Source organism: Aulonocara stuartgranti (assembly GCF_965226115.1).
Source record: "Aulonocara stuartgranti genome assembly, chromosome: 9".
In the NCBI taxonomy this organism is placed as follows: domain Eukaryota; kingdom Metazoa; phylum Chordata; class Actinopteri; order Cichliformes; family Cichlidae; genus Aulonocara; species Aulonocara stuartgranti.
The window spans coordinates 24,812,368-24,832,170 of record NC_138960.1 but is presented as its reverse complement, the minus strand read 5'-3'; the positions used below and the strand labels follow the sequence as shown (position 1 = coordinate 24,832,170).

General features: G+C 44.5%; 2 protein-coding genes across 2 annotated transcripts in view; one reads left to right on the top strand and one right to left on the bottom strand.

The window, feature by feature from the left end:
• zbtb47b (zinc finger and BTB domain containing 47b) overlaps positions 1-15,312 on the top strand; it is a 32,432-nt gene extending 17,120 nt beyond the window's left edge. Inside the window, exons 2-6 of the mRNA XM_082545561.1 lie at positions 138-1,520; positions 5,365-5,512; positions 5,960-6,075; positions 6,898-7,042; positions 7,656-15,312. Of these exons, the coding sequence (XP_082401687.1) occupies positions 138-1,520; positions 5,365-5,512; positions 5,960-6,075; positions 6,898-7,042; positions 7,656-8,104 (2,241 nt within the window). The 3' untranslated portion in view covers positions 8,105-15,312. The remainder of the gene's footprint in view (positions 1-137; positions 1,521-5,364; positions 5,513-5,959; positions 6,076-6,897; positions 7,043-7,655) is intronic.
• On the bottom strand, positions 14,691-18,789 carry klhl40b (kelch-like family member 40b). Its single transcript, XM_082545562.1, has 6 exons — positions 17,305-18,789; positions 16,982-17,142; positions 16,775-16,882; positions 16,457-16,642; positions 16,121-16,270; positions 14,691-15,865 (listed from the first exon to the last, which is right to left on the bottom strand). The coding sequence occupies exons 1-6, from the start codon at positions 18,433-18,435 to the stop codon at positions 15,754-15,756; spliced, it is 1,848 nt and encodes a 615-aa protein (XP_082401688.1). The 5' UTR covers positions 18,436-18,789; the 3' UTR covers positions 14,691-15,753.
• Between the last annotated feature and the right edge of the window lie 1,014 nt (positions 18,790-19,803).

Sequence of the window (19,803 nt, the reverse complement as noted above, 5' to 3'; positions counted from 1 at the left end):
CAGTAACTGAAGGGGACACTGTCGTGGTAGTTTTGATGGTGAAGTTTAAAGAGCTTCTTTACTATAATATTTATTGGCTTTTGAATGATTATGACACATTTTTCTGTCTCACTTCTTCCTTTCACTTTCTCTTACAGCTCATAGTGGAGAAAACAACAGACTTCCCCTCTGCTGAGTTCTCTCTAGTGGAGGATGTGGCTCTGCACTTTACCTGTTTGATGGACAGGCTGAATGAGCAGCGCCTCTTCCAGCCTGACCTGTGTGACGTTGACATTGTTCTTGTGCGTCAGCACAGCACCTTTCCGGCCCACAAGGGTGTGCTGGCAGCTTACAGCCCTTTCTTCCACTCGCTTTTTGCCCAAAGCAAACAGCTGCGGCGGGTGGACCTGTCGCTGGATGCCCTGACCTCTCAGGGCCTTCAGCAAATCCTTAACTTCATTTACACCTCCAAACTGCTGGTGAGCAGCCGCACTGTTCGCGACGTGCTCAACGCCGCTACCCTGCTTCAGATGAGCGACATCGCAGCCTCCTGTCACGACCTTATCAGCAGCCACTCGCTGAGAACCACCTGCACAGATATGGCCAATCAAGAAGGGCATGCCAGCAGTGAGCCGGCTTCTGTAGCGATGCCCCCTAGCCAGATGTACCGTGAGATCAAACAGGAGTCAGAGCTCGGCAGGGTGTACACGAGAGAAGGAAACAGCCCTTTTTCTGTCAGAGTAGAAGAGACAGGCAAGACGGCTTCTCAGGCAAAGCAGTACTACCAGAAGGAAGAAGGCTCGGGAAGCGGGGCCAGCACAGGTGTGGCTAGTTTGTGTAAAGTGGAAGGAAATGGAGAGGAGTCAAAGACAGCAGATGGCCACGCCTCCTTCAACAGAGATCAGATCATCGTCGAAGTCAACCTTAATAACCAGACTCTTAACGTCTCAAAGGGATCAGAGGGCAAATCGGCCACTTCTACAGAGACTTCCACCATGTTTGGCCGCTGCCGTAACAACCAGCAAGATTCAGAGGGCGATGAGGATAATGAAGTGGAGAACGATGATACAGATGGAGAAGAGGATGTGGAAGATTTGAAGAGGGGTGACATATTGGGGCAAAGTAGTGAAGAGGAAGATGAGGAGGAGGATGAAGAAGAAGAGGAAAACACCCTCAACATTCCAGGCTTGGAGCAGCCAGCTATGATGGATCGACCTCGTCGGGGCACCAGAGCCTTGGCTATGGCTGGTACCACTGCCTCTCTGCGGCAGACGCTTGCAGAGGCCACGCTGGCCAACCAGCGGCAGGGTGGGAAGAGGGCGTTGGACCTGGAGGGCCTGGGCCAAAAAGTGAGGCTGGAGGAGAAGCAACATTACCCATGTAAAAAGTGTCCTCGCATCTTCAACAATCGCTGGTATCTAGAAAAACACATGAACGTCACTCACAACCGCATGCAAATCTGCAATAACTGTGGAAAACGCTTCCTGCTAGAGAGCGAGCTGCTGCTGCATCAACAGACTGACTGTGAGAAAAGCATCCAGGTACGATTAAACCATAATCATTGTATAACTTATATGCTTGGGGACTATGTCTTTCAGCTAACATAATATAGATCTATGAGAATTGTTTTGGGCAGTCCAGATGTCCGATCCCGGACAAGCCCCCATTATTATGCTAGGTCTAGCTCAAATACATTAAAGTTAATTGAAAAGATAAGTCAATAGGATGAATGTGGCGTGAATAAGGCATGGCGGGACCACGGAGCAACGTTCAGAGCCATCTTTATTTAATTCACGTCACACCACAACACACCCAAACCCCTGAGTCCCCGTGTTTTTAACTAGGCGGGCGTGATTAAGGATGCCATGCAGGTGCGTCCGCCCTCCCTGCACGGCACCGCAGACCACGCCCCACTACATACCCCCATCGCCCGATTGAGGCCGGGGAGCCATCCGGTCGAACCTACTCCCCCACCGGGAGAGGGAATCAGCCCGGACAGCTGGCGCCCCCAGGCCCCGGCCAAGCGACGGGGAGGTGCGAGTTCAGGTGGCCGCCCGCGAATCCAGCGGCGCAGGCCAAGCTGGTTCGGAGGTCGGACGCGTGGCAGGTGCACCCGGCGTGGCCGGCACAGTAGTGAGCCCCAGCTCACAGGTGGCTGGGCAGAGGTGTGGCGTGTACTGGCCTGTGGTGGTGGTGAGGCCGGTCTGGCGAGCACGGCGATCTCAAGCGTGGCGCACGCCTCGGTCGCCCGTTCCACTTGAGCAGGCTCCCTTGGCACGGGGACCTCCAGCTCCTTGCGCGGCCCCTCCGTCACCGCCGTCGCTCCCCGCCGGAGCAGCCCATCGCGCGACTCCTCCATCACTGCTACTCCCCCCGCCGCCACTCCCGGCTCGAGCAGCCCCTCGCACAGCTCCGCTGCTGCTGCTGCTCCTGCTTCCGGCTCGAGCAGCCCCTCGCGCAGCTCCTCCTCCCCCAGCCGGCGCAGACCCTTGTGCGCCTCGTCTGCCGTCTCCGGTTGGAGCAGCTCATCCACCGCTCCCGGCAGGAGCAGCCCTTCACCCGGCTGTTCCCCCTTCTCCGGCAGGCGCAGATCCCCGCGCGCCTCGTCTGCCACTTCCGGCTGCTGAGGTGCCTCACGCGGCTCCTCCACCGCTTCACTGTCCTCGGGACACACCTGTGGGGGTGGCGCCCAGGCCCAGAGCAGCGCCGCCAGCTCCCCAATCCTTTCCTGGTGGCGCTTGGACTGGTCCTGCAGCTCTTCCTGCTGGCGACGCACCTCCGCCGCCTGCTTCCGCTGGGTGGCCGCTATTTCGGCCACCATCTCGGCCAGCTCTTCCCTTCCCTGGCTCTGGTCAGTACCCGCCATGCCGCCTCCTGGGTTTCGGCACCAATGCAAACATACACGGCAGACCCAGTGGCATTTTGATGCTTTTTATTAAAGCTTTGACGGTTGCTGTCCACAATACTCACAGAGATGCAGCTCTCCCGCTGCCCGCTCAACACTATCACAACAACCCAACCACAGGACCCAGTACAATATTTAATTCGGCGGGGCGTGATTGCGGACACCGTGCAGGTGCGTCCGCCTCCTCTGCACGGCACCGCAGGCCACGCCCCGCCACATACCCCCATCGCCCGACTGAGGCCGGGGAACCATCCGGCCAAACGTACTCCCCCCACCGCGAGCGGGAGAGGGGATCAGCCCGGACCGTCGACGCCCCCGGGCCCTGGCCAAGCGACGGGGAGTTGTGAGTTCAGGTGGCCGCCCACGAACCCAGCAGCGTCGGCGAAGCTGGTCCGGAGGTCGGCCGCGTGGCAGGTGGACGCGGCGCGGTCGGTACGGTCGTGCGTCCCAGCTCGCAGGCGGCTGGGCAGATGTCCGGCAGGCACCAGCCTCTGGTGGAGGTGAGGCCGCTCTGCTCACCCCGCTAACCTCTGGCTTCGGTGGCGTGGACTCCCTTAGCACAGGCACCACCGACTTATCCCGCGGCTTCTCCGCCCCTCCCGGTGGGAGCAGCTCACGCTGCACCTCTGCCGCTGCCGGCTGGAGCGGCTCCCCTCGCTGCGCCTCCGGCGCTGCCTCTCCCGGCTGGAGCAGCTCCTCGGGCGCCGCCTCCGCCGCTGCCTCTCCCGGCTGGAGCAGCTCCTCGGGCGCCGCCTCCGCTGCTGTCTCTCCCGGCTCGAGCAGCCCCTCGCGCAGCTCCTCCTCTGCCGCTGCTGCTGCTCCTGCTGCTGCTGCTCCTGCTGCTGCTTCCGGCTCGAGCAGCCCCTCGCGCAGCTCCTCCGCCTCCAGCAGGCACAGCCCCTTTTGCCCCTCGTCCACCTCTGGGTGGAGCGGCTCCTCTTCCTCCGGCAGGTGTAGACCCTCGCCCGCCTCGTCCTCCGCCTCCGATTGGAACGGCTCCTCCACCGCTCCCGGCAGGAGCAGCCCTTTACCCGGCTGTTCCTCCTCTTCCGGCAGGCTCGGACCCCCGCGTGACTCGTCCACCACCTCCGGCTGCTGAGGTGCCTCACGCGGCTCCTCCACCGCTTCACTGTCCTTGGGACACACCTGTGGGGGTGGCGCCCAGGCCCAGAGCAGCGCCGCCAGCTCCCCAATCCTTTCCTGGTGGCGCTTGGACTGGTCCTGCAGCTCTTCCTGCTGGCGACGCACCTCCGCCGCCTGCTTCCGCTGGGTGGCCGCTATTTCGGCCACCATCTCGGCCAGCTCTTCCCTTCCCTGGCTCTGGTCAGTACCCGCCATGCCGCCTCCTGGGTTTCGGCACCAATGCAAACATACACGGCAGACCCAGTGGCATTTTGATGCTTTTTATTAAAGCTTTGACGGTTGCTGTCCACAATACTCACAGAGATGCAGCTCTCCCGCTGCCCGCTCAACACTATCACAACAACCCAACCACAGGACCCAGTACAATATTTAATTCGGCGGGGCGTGATTGCGGACGCCGTGCAGGTGCGTCCGCCTCCTCTGCATGGCACCGCAGGCCACGCCCCGCCACAATGAAAAAGTGGTACAAGTGACCTCAAAGGTGCTGCAGAGTGGACTGAGAAAAAGGCAGGGAAGGACACATAAACAAGGAAGGAACCCATATAAGCTCAGCCAACAAGCTAGCAAAGGTGCTTGCCCATCAGATTGGAGCTTGGAAAACTAAACACGTAAATAAAGCAGGATGTAACACCAATAACTAACCTTAAAACTTGTTACTTCCTGGCAGTGCTAGCTACAGTTGTCAAGTTATATGTTTTGCAAACACTACATGGGTAAAAAAACAAAACCCTAAAAAACACTATTTTTGATAAATTAAGGTTTAGCTAAAGGTGTGAAGCCAAACCTATGTGTTGTTTGAATCAGTTAAACTAAACAGGAATTTTGTTTGTGGTTATTATACCTGATTTTTGTCAGTCTTTTTTGTAAGACAGCCCTCACTACACACCAGAACTGTTCCTTTAAGTCCTAGCAGTGCTACCTGTTCTGACATCAGTTTTATTTTAGGAAGTTGTTTTATAGAAAATAAAATAAAATGTTTTTTTAATGCATAATTGTTATTTTGTTTCTAATTAATATATGCATAATTGCAATCACTAAAACCAGTTGGAGTCAGTAACTCAGTCAAATGGCAGTCAGTAATAATCAGTTCTGATATGTCTCACTACCTCCACTATTACCCCTCGGCACCGAGCAGCTGGACTCCTGCTGTGGTTTTGAAGATCATTTGCTTCTTTAATCTAGTGACTCTAATTGCTTTTTTGCTACAGTGCATGCTCAAGTGTCTGTATAAACACACACACACCTGGATTGTATTTGTAAAGACTGTTCCAGATCACAATCTGTTTAATATCTCATCCCCAGTAATCATTCCATGCTCGCTCTCTTGTTTCTTCAAGTGTGTGACCTGTGGCAAAGCCTTCAAGAAGCTGTGGTCGTTGCACGAGCACAACAAGATCGTCCATGGCTACGCCGAGAAGAAGTTCTCCTGCGAGATCTGTGAGAAGAAGTTTTACACGATGGCCCATGTCAGGAAGCACATGGTCGGTGAGTGACAGTAAAATCAACTATCCTGGTTGATCACTTTGTTCCCGTGTGTTTCTTTAGGCTTCCTTTTTCCACATCCTACTGATTGTTTGGCAGGATTTGTTTTGGGTGTTGCTTTCCTTTTCCATTTTCTGGAGAGATAAGCATCTTACTTCCCAGATGGGCTTACCTCACTCTATGCTACTGCAATTTAAGGAGTTCCTATTATCGAAGGACTATTAATAATATGGTCCTAATTAGCCACTTTCTAGTATGGGAGAGATTGGATAGTCATATTCAGACTTAAGATGGAAGAAAAAGATGAAATGGACCCTTTGCCCTCAGCATTTATTTAGTGAAAAATAACCTCAGTGTTGTTCCTTAAATGCTTAGTTTAATTTCAGTCATGAGTGGCTCAGTATTGAATCACACAAACTAAGCATGCTCTGTGTTTGTGCCTTTGTGTAGCCCATACGAAGGACATGCCATTCACCTGTGAAACGTGTGGGAAATCATTCAAGCGCAGCATGTCCCTGAAGGTTCACTCTCTACAGCACTCAGGAGAGAAACCCTTCAAGTGTGAGGTTTGAGCTCCTTTTATACACTGCAGCTCTCCACTTTACTTGAGTGATGAGGTAGATTTAAAGATATTTAAAATTATTGGCGCTGGGAGTGTCATTTAAATCTGAGAAATTCACAGGTTGAGATCAAGTAAACCAGAGTCAGATGTCCAGATGTGCCGGTCTCGATTAAAAAACACTGATCGTTTAAAAAAAAACCCACATAGATCTAGTCAAAGCCTCTCTTAAGAAATGAGAAGTATAGATGAAATTATTTCAGTGAAAGAATGTCTGTTCAAGTTCAATTTGGGAGGTTTTTTTTTTTAAACAAGACTGTGACAAAAGACCACCAGCAGGTAGTTATTCAATACTGAAGCGTTTCGCTGGGTGCTTATAGTGACATCATAAATTAGTTTAGGTTGGCTGAGCATAAAGACAGAAAATGGGGAAAATGCTACTCGATTAGATCAGTCCTTGATGATAGAGGTCCCAGCTGGCTGCTGATTATGTCTAAGGTTCACCATACAGGCATGAGAGTGGTATTAAAATCTACTTGTTTAACCCTTTGCAAGAAAGCCTATTTTTAAAAAATATCCACTTTTTTTATGAATGAAAACTGAGCGCCATGTCTAATAGGTTCACAGGAAGGTAAAAAAAAGGGCAGTTTTGATTTAGTAGTACATTTTACAGCCTTGCTCAAGTCAGTCCCAGTGTGCTTTGTTGAAAACACCATACACGACTTCTGCTTTTTCTCCACAATGACTGAAGTACAACCTGTCGAGTCCATCTTTGACAACCAGCTGTAAAACGACTTTGCGTAAAACTGTTTCCTGTGCGCCTTTTCAGAACTGCAGCGAGCGCTTCCAGTACAAATACCAGCTCCGCTCCCATATGAGCATCCACATCGGACACAAGCAGTTCATGTGCCAGTGGTGCGGAAAGGACTTCAACATGAAACAGTACTTCGATGAACACATGAAAACACACACTGGTGAGTCCCTTTCTTTTGGTTGTGTTCATGTTGCTTCAGGGCAGAGCAACATTTATTTTAAAGGAGCATTTAAAAAAGAAAATATTGCAGAGCTGCAAACACTGACACCTTTGTGTCTTTGCAAAGCTTATTTGCACACCCAGCAGATGTGAAGCACTATTATCGTTCATGTTGGAGTTTTTGTGGCCTCCGTGTATTCTTTTGATTTAACTCAGCTTTGCTCTTTAACAAAACTGCTGAAAGAAACACGTGACTCTTTAGCTGCTTGATTGTTTTTATCTTTTATCCGTTTGTTGCCGTGCAGGTAACACCAATTGGACTGTTAGAGTTCTTTTACTGGAAACAGCTGCCTGCCACAGCTGGAAGAGATTCTGGTGGAGAGCATTCAGAGTGAATTAAAACAGTCAAGTCACAGGCCACAAATCAAAACTCTGTTCTGAAAGATACTGAAAAGGTCAGAGGAGAACTGCAGAGTTACTGCAACCAGCCGCCCTCCACGTCAGAATCATTTGATGTATGGCGAATATAAAAACACTGATTCTGTGGCATTAAACTTAACGATGCATGTTGAAAACGTATCGAGCAGGCGTCTTTTGTGTCTCCCGTTTTGCAGGAGAAAAGCCGTACATCTGTGAAATCTGTGGGAAGAGCTTCACGAGCCGGCCCAACATGAAGCGCCACCGCCGCACCCACACCGGAGAAAAGCCATACCCGTGTGAGGTGTGCGGCCAGCGTTTCCGCTTCTCAAACATGCTGAAGGCCCACAGGGAGAAGTGCTTCCGCGTCACCAACCCCATGGTTCCCGACGGCAATGGTGACCCCCTGGGCCTCGACCGGCCCTTGGCGCCACCCGCTGCGGACTCTTCCGGTCAGGCCCAGCTGGGCACGGCACTCCCTGCCACGTCCGTGACTACACCCGCTGCTGCCTCTAGCCCCCACCCCCTCCACAGCACCCAGCTGTCCCTCCCCCTGCTGCACTCCATGGGGGGGCTGCCTCCTACCCCGCATTTACCCCCGCCGCCTCCACTGTTTTCTGCTGGTAGGATGAACTCCAACAACTAACAAATCTCTGTAGCATTGAAAGCACTTTGTTACTTTTTGTTTTATTGTTTTTCTTTGAGCTTTTAAGAGGACTCCTGCAGAGGGAGAGTGATGCGCCTCAGTGACATTTACACAGAGGAGAAGAACAGAAAAAAATGCTACATGGAGGCCTCGTCAAAAAAAGAAAAAAAAAGGAGAAAAAAAAGAACAAAGAACACACACACATAGTAATAAATAATAATTTTTTACTCTATTGAATACAATAGATAACCTCAGAGTCCAGTAGGACGTTTCACCGTTACTTTTCGACTCATAAATTTCACAGATGTGTCCTGCTTTCATTTGGGATTTTTTTTCTGACAACTCGCCTCTCTCCTGAGCCTTGCACAATGTATTGATTGTAGCATCTTTTACGAAATGGTAGGAAGCGCTTCCTAAATCTCCACTCATACTGGGATCATGAGTAGAGGGAGAACCACGTGGTAACGAGAAGAAATGATTTATTTTTTGTTCTCGGCCAAGATGTAGCGAGCGGTTCTGGTCAGACCCAGCAATAACCAAATGCTGATTTGTCTTTGAGCGTATACATGTATATGGCGTTGCCAATAACCAAATCCTGTTAGCTCACCTGCTATAGTTAAGTAATGTAATTCAGCATTTATAATCGATCCTGCACCTTACATTTAACTCCAGTGATATTTAAAGTGTACTCCTAACCGTCTTCGTTTTTATTATTGTGAATAGTGTGTAATTCGTGGCACGTTACGTCATTTCTTTTCATTTTTTTCTAAGGACTTAAGGAGAAGTCGGCCGTGCAATGCAGCGTGTGGCGTTCGTGATGGTGTGTGTGCGTGTTTGAGATGTGAGGCAGAGACTTGAGATAACAATCGTCAGATCAACGTTTAGCTAATCAACATGCGAGCTTTCCCGAGTCAGGAGATGGAGTAATTTGTCGACTCTAATCTTTTTTTTGTTTTTTGCTTTTTTTTGGCTTACATTAAGCAGGCGTGCATCGTCTCCTGCGAGATCTGGCTATGAGATGTTATGGCACTTTTCTGTGACTTGTTAGTAAAACCTGATGTACTCTGACCTACAATATACGTGTAGGATGAAATTGAGTGTTACTGCTATTGTTATTTACTGCTTATTTTCCCAACTAAACACTGTCTGTGTGTTAGATGAGTGTAGGGAGAGCAATGTTCACAAAAAACGTGCTTACGTAGCCGAATCAAATGGCCACATTTCATTGCAATCTGATGTAATCCGTGTTGTGAAGTGATAAATACTAAATTATAATCTAACAATTAAAATTCTTAAAGAGTACTGGCAGAGATACATTTTTGGCACATCAGATGTGGCCACTAAAAGGAGCCCTTAGTGTTGAATTATATTATAACAGAGTGATTTATTTTTGTTAAAACAGTAACGTGTAGCAGCTAATTAAAACTGGGGAAGCACAGCGTAATACCCCTGAAAAAAGGCTTTGGCTCTGTGTACACTTTTGGCTATTGTGTGTCATAACCATAGTAGATCTGGAAAAAAAAAATTATGATCCGAGTATAAACTGCTTAAAGGAATAGGTTGCAATTATCTTTATTTGCGTTCTTGTTGAGAGCTGAACAAGAAAATTGGTACCACTCAAATATCTTGACTATTTCTTAACCTGCACACCATAGTGACCAGAAATTGTAATTTTTTTTGTACAAATTTAAGATATTTTACTTGTGATTTTTGCGTCGAATTTCACCGACCACTTCATTAGCTACACCCGTAAATTGGTCATTCATGCAAAGAGCTAATCAGCCCGTCACATGGCATGTAGACATGGTCAAGACAACATGCTCAAGTTCAAACTGAGCATCACAAAGCTGATTTGAGTGACTTTGAACATGGTATGGTTGTTGGATTCAGACGGACTGGTCATAGTATTTCAGTCTGAAAAAGACTATAACATGAAAATATCAAGTGAGCAGCAATTCAAGCAGATAGCACTCAAATAAGCACTTGCTCCTAACAAGTTGTGCAGAAGAGCATCTTTAACATATTAGCAGCAGAAGACCACACTGGGCGGCACTCCTGTCAGCTAAGAACAGGAAACTGGATACACGGGCTCACCTTTGCCATTTGGATAGCAGGGAAGAATTAGGGATAAGGAACATGAAAGCATGGATCCATTCTACCTTTGGTGCTGGTGATGTAATGGGATGGTGGATATTTTCTTGGCACACTTTAGGCTCCTTAGTAGGAACTGAGCATTATTTAAACACCACACCCTACCTGAGTATTGCTCCTAAGCATGTCCATTGCTTCCAGCAGAATAACATGCTGGTTCGAATGATCTCAGACTGGTTTCTTTAACGTGACATTGAGTTTACTGTAGTCAAATCCACAGTCACCATATCTTAACAGAGGTCCAATAGAACACGTTTGGGGTGTGGTGCAACAAGAGACTCATATCATGGATGTAGAGCGAACAAATCTCCAGCAACTGTGTGATGCTGTCATGTCAACGTTGAATCTGTGCCATGAAGATCTAAGGCGGTTCTGAAGGCAAATGGGGTCCAACAACAACTAGCAGGGTGTAACTAAAGAAGTGGCTCGTTAAAGTATTTGCACAGAAAATGCAGAATCTGTAGGCAAGTGACGAGGCTTTCGGTACCAGAATCATTCTGGTTTTCTTCCAGTAGTCATCAATTCCCAAGAAAGAAAGCATATGCCAAAATGCAGTTTCGGAACCTTTGTCTTTTATCATTTAGTCAACCTTTAGGAAGCCGTCACCTAGATGTGCTGGAAGCGTCAAAATACTGTCAGTTTTCCCCAAAGGTTAAGTTAGCAGGCTAGTTTTTGGTTTTCCTGACTGGGAGAGTGTCACTATCCTCGGTTTTATATCAAATCAATTTAAGAGTGGTGCCAATCACTTCATGTAACTCCTATTTGAAAATTAAAATAAGAACTCTTGTTTGACACTTCAGTCGATTTTGCATTCGTATCGGTCTCTGAATACGCACTATCATTCTGCTCCCGCTCACTTTATCTACTTATAGCCTAACTGTAGTATGGCATTAACCTGTAAATATTGTTAAGATGTGCTTCTTCCTTGTGATTTATTCCTCATGTTTACATTCGGAGAGTCAGTTGAATGTGCCCCAAAATGTGTCCTGGCTGGTACTACGGAAAGTTGGAATTTGTGGACATGCTTTTGTAAATGTAATAAGCTGTTTTATATTTAAAAAAAAAAAAAGCACCTTCATGTAGTCTTATGTCTAAGCTCACCCCCTATGTATTTCTTCAATTTCCACGGTTAAACCGTTAGGGCCACGTCAGACGTAATTTAATAATGGTACACTTTGTGTTTTTCTTCATGTGTCCGATACCTGTTTTGTATTTTGGTTTGCTGCTTTTGTACAGAGTCCTGTTTGAGACTGCCCTTTAAATGATTTAAAAGTGTAGAGTTCTTGAACTTAATGTAACTGAACAATATTCTGGCTGTGATTACAGTGAACTCCAGGATTGGAAGTGAGCTAAAAATGAGACATTTGGAGCACTGTGAGGAGGTAATGGCCAACACTGTCAAAGTCAAATGAAACTTTATTGTCATTCGTGACCATACAGTGAATAAAACTCCTCGATTAATGTGCAGAAGAATCTAAAGACATAATAAGACATATAGACATATATGAAACATGCCAGTTAAGATTTAATCTGGTAGGCTGATTGTTTAGTGCTGTTGCTCTCTTGTGGCAACTCGGTAAACTGCACTCCAACCCTTAGATGTACATTAATGTTCATAGTATGTGTCTCGTTATCATCGAAGAAGCATGTAAAAGCTCAAAATTGAGATTTTTCCCACTTCCCTGTTTTAAGAAGCACTAGCCCAAGAGACAACATTGAGATACCGTGGTTACAGGTTGTGTGTTTGCCTTACATATGGAGGGATTTGAATGTTTTTGCGTTATGGATAGTGACAGTAGCTGACAGTAAAGGAGGAAGTATAGTAGTTTATACTACTGATTTATGCACTTTTGTTTTGTGTTTCCAGATACAAGGTGAAAATGGGTAGCAGACATGTATAAATTGAAGTAAATTCCAGCATTAAATTCCTTTTAGGTTTTTTTTAAGGGTTTTTTGTTCAGTGTTGGTCTGAGTTTGTGGTTAGTAAGTTGCACCTTAGTTTTGTTTCCCTGAATAACTTTACTTGCTTGTGGTGTGGCATGTGGCACACCGAGGATGACTCTGTGTTATGCGTCAATCCGCTGGTGTTTCTGCATTCTGGTCAGTCTCTTTAATACTGTCCCACTGTTTAACAAGTATCCGTGACTCTTCCTTGAGGGTGCAATCAGTGCAGGCGGTTTCTGACTGGTTTGCTCACTTCCATTATCAAGAGAAATTACTCTTAGGTGTTTCCACTTTGCCTCTGTTGAAGGGACTTAATATGTGACTATTCTTTTTCATTGCATGAGAAAACATAAGGGAAGGACGGAGTTGCCAAATTCAATTACGAGAAAAACTTTTAGTGCACTTTATCCTTCAATCTAGTGGAGATACAGATATAGTAGCAGTTTCCTTGATCCTTCCTTTCCTTAAAATACTTCCTTGCCTTAAAATGGGAAATTATCAAAATGCAGTTATTGACTAAATGTGTCCTTGGCAATGTTCAGTCCTCTGAAGTGAAATTTAAAGAGAAAAGGGACATCAAAAGTGTACCTGTGTGGAATCAGACCAAGAAACCGGCTGTAAATAAAGGCTTCCAAGCATGCATAGGATAGGAAATCAAAATTCATCATACTGCTCATATTTGAAATGATTTGATGATATTTAAAGCTCAAAATAGTGTATTTGTGCTAAGAATATATTTCTTTTATAACACTTGCACATTGTATCAAATATAGTATAAAGTGGAGGACACAGTAACCAGAGGAATTTGGGTATAAAACTCTAAATTGACTTGTTAATCCTCCTTTGTTTGTTTTTGTGAACTAGTCTTCCTTCAATCCAGCTGCAAAGATAAAGGCCATCTGTGACATCAGAACAAGACTTCAATGAGTTGTAAAGAGGAAATGTATCAGATATGGACATTTATTATCCCAGATATTACCTAAATTGTGAAAAATGAATTAAACAGGCTGTTTTATTATTTTTTTTAAGTGTTTTACAGTGAAACGGCAGTAAAGCTACGATTGTTAGACATGAAAAGGGAAATGTTGCACAGTGTGCAGGAGTCCTGTATTCCAGGCAGGTTGACTCTATGTATTTTGATTAGCCAAATTCTAATTTACTAAGGCTAGCAGCCAAAGGCTTGTATTAGATTAGGCAAAGGTGGACCTGTCCTTGTCCTTAAATGAAGGTTTGTCAGTGATTAAGTGGGTGCCTAGACACCACGGTGACTGTGCATTCTGCAGTGCACCCAAGGTTGCCACATAGCAAACTGTGAGAGTGGCACTTCGGAGAGTGCTCATGGGATTACTAAGTTAGGTCTCTCTCTCTCTCTTTTTTTTCTTTTGAAAGCTGCTAATGATGAAGTGTGTATCCAAAAGAATTTTATTCTGTGGCCTTCACCTTCAAGAAAAGTGTTGGAAATATTGCTGTCTTATTTTAGAAACTGAAACTCATGATGGATATTGGAGAGAAAGTATTGTATTTCTTTTTGTTCTTGAGTAAAGAGTTGATTTTTTTTCTGTTAAATCTGTTAGTGTTTGGGTAAACACATGGAGCCCCAAAACTGACAAATCTAATGATACCAAAAAGTAGCATTGTTAGTGCAATACAAATGAGATTTTAAGAGGTTTCACTTGTTCGAAACCACTCGAATATGGACAAAAGTAATTGACCACACACAAGGTGTAATGTGTAGGTTGCCCAGTACTTCTGTCCCAACAGTCTATATTTGGTTGGGTTCTTAAATTTTTTGATTGAGATGAAGCTAATTACCTCCTGGTTTTCACTAATGCCGCACACATTTCCACTAATTGTGAACAAGAAATTGTGTCAAATTTGATTACATTTATAGACAAAGGATTCATCTATTGTGGGAAAAAATGACAAGATCTAAAGCTTTTTATAAAACTTCAATTTGGTTAAACTTTGAAAAGCTAACATAACAGTCTAAATGCTAGCACAAAAATAGTCTTTTGCAGTCTGTTGTGATGTCAAATGGCAAACTGTAGATTGACTATTACTAAGAAACTTTGTTTTTGAATACCTGTTGGCAAAAGAATAGATTGATTAACACTACTGTATGTAATGCTGGCTGGCATAGATTCATGATAGCTGCCTAGCTAGCCAACAATCCTTGTGGGCACTGTTTTCAGCTAAGCTAGCCACAAAGCGCTCTAAGTTACTCCACAAGTATTACATGAATTTCAAATTAGTCACTGCCATTAACAAATACTCATCCATATTTATTATGTATGCATTAGGAGAATTTAACACATGGTGAGGAAAATGAAACATCAGTAGGTCAAAAAGCCTGAATGAAGAAAAACGAGCACGTGATTTGGCAAATAGTAACTGCAATAGTAAAATGAGAAAACCACAGAATACCTGACTGAATTAAATAACTTTGTGTTTGTTTTACTGAATGTTTTGTGTGTGTGTGTGTGTGTGTGTGTGTGTGTGTGTGTGTGTGTGTGTGTGTGTGTGTGTGTGTGTGTGTGTGTGTGTGTGTGATATTCCTCAATTCAGGTTAAAATGAATCTTTTGCTACCTTTTGGCAGTTTGAGGGCTCCATATGAACTAAAAGTGGGAAACAAGTGTAATTTTTGCATGAGAAAGTTTAGTTGTTGTTGTTGTTTTTTTTAACATATGTTTTATGGTGGCTTTCCCCTGTTTTTGAGTGAAGCTACATGTGATGGTAACCATAAGCATCAATGCCATAGTCTATTCAAAGCTGTATTATTCACATTCGCATCACATTGCATTTCCCTTACTCATACTGCAGCGGTGTTAAAGAAACCATAATGTGTACTGTTATTTGCTGACTCTCTATAATGTTAACACTACAACTTAGTTAACTCTGGTGTACAAAGCCCATGTGTAGGCAGTAGTCGTCACGTTCAGCTATGATAAAATACTAAAAACAGTACAAGGACAGTAGTGTCTAGAGGTGCTAATAACATTAGACTGTATTTTCTGTCTTTTATTGTATTATTGACTAGTGTTTACTGTCTGTAACACAACAGAGCGTAATGAAATCATTTCAATATTAAACAGTATAGATATATTATTGCAAATTCAGATGTGTCTTTGTGTTTTGTTTTTTATATTACAGTAGTGCTTTTTTTTGGCAACTTTGCTGCCATCTGTTGGGAAATGCTTATATTTTCCACTCGGATTTAGACACTTTAATATTTTGATTTATTCCACACAGTGCAACAGGTGTCTTTAGGTTACTGACTCTGTAGTTTTAGTCTGAATCAGATTTAAACTTGTAGAAAGACATATATAAAATTATTATAGATCAAAAAGAAACAAAAAAACAAATCCACAGTGTTAATTTGTTATAATTAGAAAAGCTACAACAAAAAATCTAATGCGTAAAATAAAACGGAAGAGAACAATGAACACATTGAGCTGAACATTGATGTCTGTGGCCCTGAACCGTTCTTTGGACTCTGGTACAACAACTGTGAACTAAACAGGTTCATGTTCATAAACGGGGACTGGAGGGGGTTTTACATCTTGGTGAGACGCAAGGTATTCAGTCGCACCCCCAAAACTGAAGCCCCTGAGGCGTACTTGATTTCTTTCAGGATCCCATTCCACTTCTTCTCCATCTCATTATACCTGAGGAGGTTAAGAGACAGTCGTCATTGTTTTTCCCAGGGCTCCTATCTCCCTCATTTGCGTTTAAATTTAAGTAATTAAATATCCACTATGAACTGAAGCAGGACGGTGGCATCTTATGTTGGGTTCACTGAGTAACATTTTAAATACTAACACAATTGAGTAAATACTAAATATAATTAAGATTACAGTTGTGCAAAGACAATTTAACAGTTGAAATAACTTTTTTTTTTTTTTAAGTCTGTTACGATCTACCTCCAGATGTCGTTCATCTCTTTAGGAAGAACCTCTTCGCTGTCCTCTAAAGGCATCATGGCAAAACCTCCAACGGCGTAGAGGGAACCAGCCAACGACACGAGATTCAGGGAGCTACGTTCCTGAGGAAACGGCACAAAGTCGGACCACCTGCACCGCGTTAACACACACACAGAAAAATGTTCAGTTAGATAAACCATTTAGCCACAGTTTTATTACATTTATTATGATGTGTTGTAACTTTACACTGACTGTGTGCTTTACAACAGATAATTAGAAACAAACTAAACTAAAAAATAAAGTAAAAGAAAAGAAATATAAATATAGGAAACTCACTTGTTGGTAGCGATATCATACACCTCCATAGTGTCTGTCAGGCCGTTGTCAGTGACGCCTCCTGCCACGTATATTTTGTTTTCATGAACGGTGGCTCCACATAAGGAGCGTGCGTGCTTCATGGGCGCGAGCTCCTTCCATTCAAAACGCTTGGCGTCGTAGGCACACATCTTCTTTAGACAGCTCCTTTTTACAAAAGGGACAAAGACTCACAATAGTGACCTCTGAGATAAAGAAAACCCTCCTTTAAATCCTGAAGCCTTTTAGGGTCACACTTTTAATATGAACATTAATATTTTGCTTGAAGCATGTACTCACTTGTTGTCTCCCTTTCCTCCAATCACGTATACAGTGTCATTATGAGATAATGTTGTATGGCCGTAAACTGGGTATGGAATCGGCTCTGATTCGCCCCATTTAAAGGATCTGTGAATGACAAAACACATTATGTAGTTAATTATTAAGGATGACAAACTGAGTGCTTTTTCCCTAAAATTTCATACATGAACTCAAGGCTGTACTCACTGTCTGTCGTATACCAAGACTGAATCCAGCATGTGCTCCTGCTCCTTCAGCTCCTTTCCTCCCAAAACAAAGATGGAGTTCTCAGCCTCGCCCATTCCAAACAGAAAACGGGGAGAAGGCAGGGGAGGCATGCCGAGCCAGTCGGCACTGACCGGGTCGTACTGTGGTCACAGGAGTCAAACATTTGTAAATGTTTACAGTGTACAGAACTACAGTGTAGAAAAATATTTGCACTGAACTATATTTGTATGTGTACCACATGTAATTGGAAGTTTTTCATCTTCTCTTTTCTTTCTACAAACTTTGTCTTGACGTTCTCCTACCTGCAGGAAGTATGAGCACAGTGGATCATCCTTGTTCTGTTCATCAAAGAATAATCCTCCGGCCACAAAGATCTGGTTCTCCTTGGTCACCAGGCTGGCGTGGTTTTTGGGAATCTGTGTGGAAAGTGATGCCAGAAAGCAGTCGTTCCCCGTTGGGTCGTAGGCCACAGCGCCAGCATCATTAACCATCAGGATCAAGTCTCTGACAAACATCCCAAATCGAAGATTATCATTCAGGATGCTTGGGAGAAGGCCCTCTTCATCATCTTTATCTTCACTCTCTCCATCATTCCCTGCTCCACCATCCTCCTCCTCCTTGCTTTTTCTTTTTTTAACTTCTGGCATTTTCCCAGCGTGGGCATCCTTAACCAGCTGGAGTTTCTGCTGCAACTCGGGGTTAGAGGAGATAAGTTTGTGTTTCTCCACTTTTTCTCTCAGATAGTCCTCATTGACAAGACGCAAACGAATGCAGTCCAACAAATTCGGCAGCTCTTTCTCTCTGGTCTCTTTGTTCCGGGACACCCAGTTCATCAAAGCTTCAAATACCTCCTCTTCTGTCTCTACGTTTAGATTGTCATTTGATAAAATGGCTGCCAGCTCACTGGGAAGCAGCTGGAGGAATTCTTCATCTCTGGAGATGAGCTGAAAGCGCTCGCAGGCATAGTTTCGAGCAGAGATGGCCAATCTGGGACAGTCCAGCATCAAGCCGAGCCTGAAGATAGCCAGACAGTTGCTGAGGCTTAGGCGCTTTTGTAAGAAAGACACACATACAGTGAAAATTGAAGGGATCTGGTACATATTAGCGACAGCAAAGATATCCTGGACATTCTGCTCTGTCACATTGATCTTGGAGGTGTACAGATACTTCACGATGAGCCCCATGACACCTGGCTCCACATCCTCCAGGATAATTTCCCTCTTTTTGCTCTCGTCCAGGTCAGAAAGAAAGATGGAGCGGAAGTATGAGCTGCAGGCACACAGAACGAGCCGGTGGCAGGGAAACTCTTTGTCTTTGATCTTCAGCACACAGTCGACCAGCTTATCATTCTCCAGCAGGTCATAGAGGCCATCCTGGAGTAGAGTCTGCTGGTACAATCTGGGCTCATCCGCTGGGTTTATAGGCAGAGCCATCGTTCCTGGCAGAAGAAGTATGAAGAGCCTTTCAGGGGCTAAAGAAATCAAACAAAATGTATCTCCTCTATAACTAAGCTGTTCTAGTTTCTAGCCTGGAAAGAGGATTTAAAAGAGTATTCAGACACACCAGAGACAGCCCACTTCCTCAGCTGTCCTGACCCTTCAACTGAACTCCAACTGGAGGTTTATTTATAGACTGGGTGCTTGGTGTAGAGCAATGGGCTTTATTCTGGAACTTGAAATGTAATATCCATGCTTCCCCTTGTCCCACCTCGAAGTCCACACCGACCCACTCCCAGACAGCTGACACACTGCTTAATGGGAACTGTGTCCAGCATGAGTCATGGCAGACCCTGGAGTACATGGTTTAGTAGGCTTCTCTGAGGGGGTCATCTTAGCATTTTGTAGCATTACATACATGTGACGATGACTCTGTGGAAAACAGAGGAAACTCTGAAATGACTAATAGATTTATTTTAATACACAGAATGTTTAACATAGTGTTCTTGTTCATTTCAAAGAGACAGTTATAAATAAGGATTTAGCAATATATTTGTTCAGCTGCTCTTTTAGACCAGTCTTTTTGCTAAGCTAACAGTTCTCAGTTTATTGGTGATCTGATAGGCTGCCACTACCACTATGAAAATTATTGTTTTCTAAAGAGCTGAATTAGTTTAAGTGTTGTTAAGAAGCAATTTATTTTATTTGAACAGAACCAAAACACTTTCATTGAAAAAGAAAGGCATGTAATAACCCAGGTAAAATGGGCCATTTAAGGTTTGACTGTCTTAGCTCTTTAAAAGCTGTCTTTAAAAGTAAACAGTACTTAACATTTAGCATTTGATGTGATTCGTCTGAGATTGCAAGGATGATGGTTCATTTTGCCACAGAAAACTCCATGGTGAGTGACCTGACTTGTTAAAACTTACTCTTCAATAATAAGGTGAATAAGAACCAAATGAACATCTAGACATTTTGATTCATAATCCATGTTGTGCTGTCCTCTGCCAGAAAAATGCAGATAATTTTCTAAATTAAGCAAATTTGTATGAAAAAACATTTTTAATTACCAGCCCAATTTACCCTCATGTATTAGATAAAATGGGTGATTCATTTCAGGTAAAGTGGGCCACCCTCTGAGTTGAGTTTTTTAGATATTTTTAAAGTTCCCCATTTTAAAAATATTTTGATATATTTCTTATTCTATGTCTTACATTCCATTTTCACATTACACTACCTGAAAAAAGGATGAAAGAAACATGTTGATATAGAAGTGATAAATGTGACAGACATCAAAAGTGTTTTAAAAATACAACTAGTGGGTAGAGGAAAGGATGAGAGGGGCTTTGGCTGAGTACAGTGGGA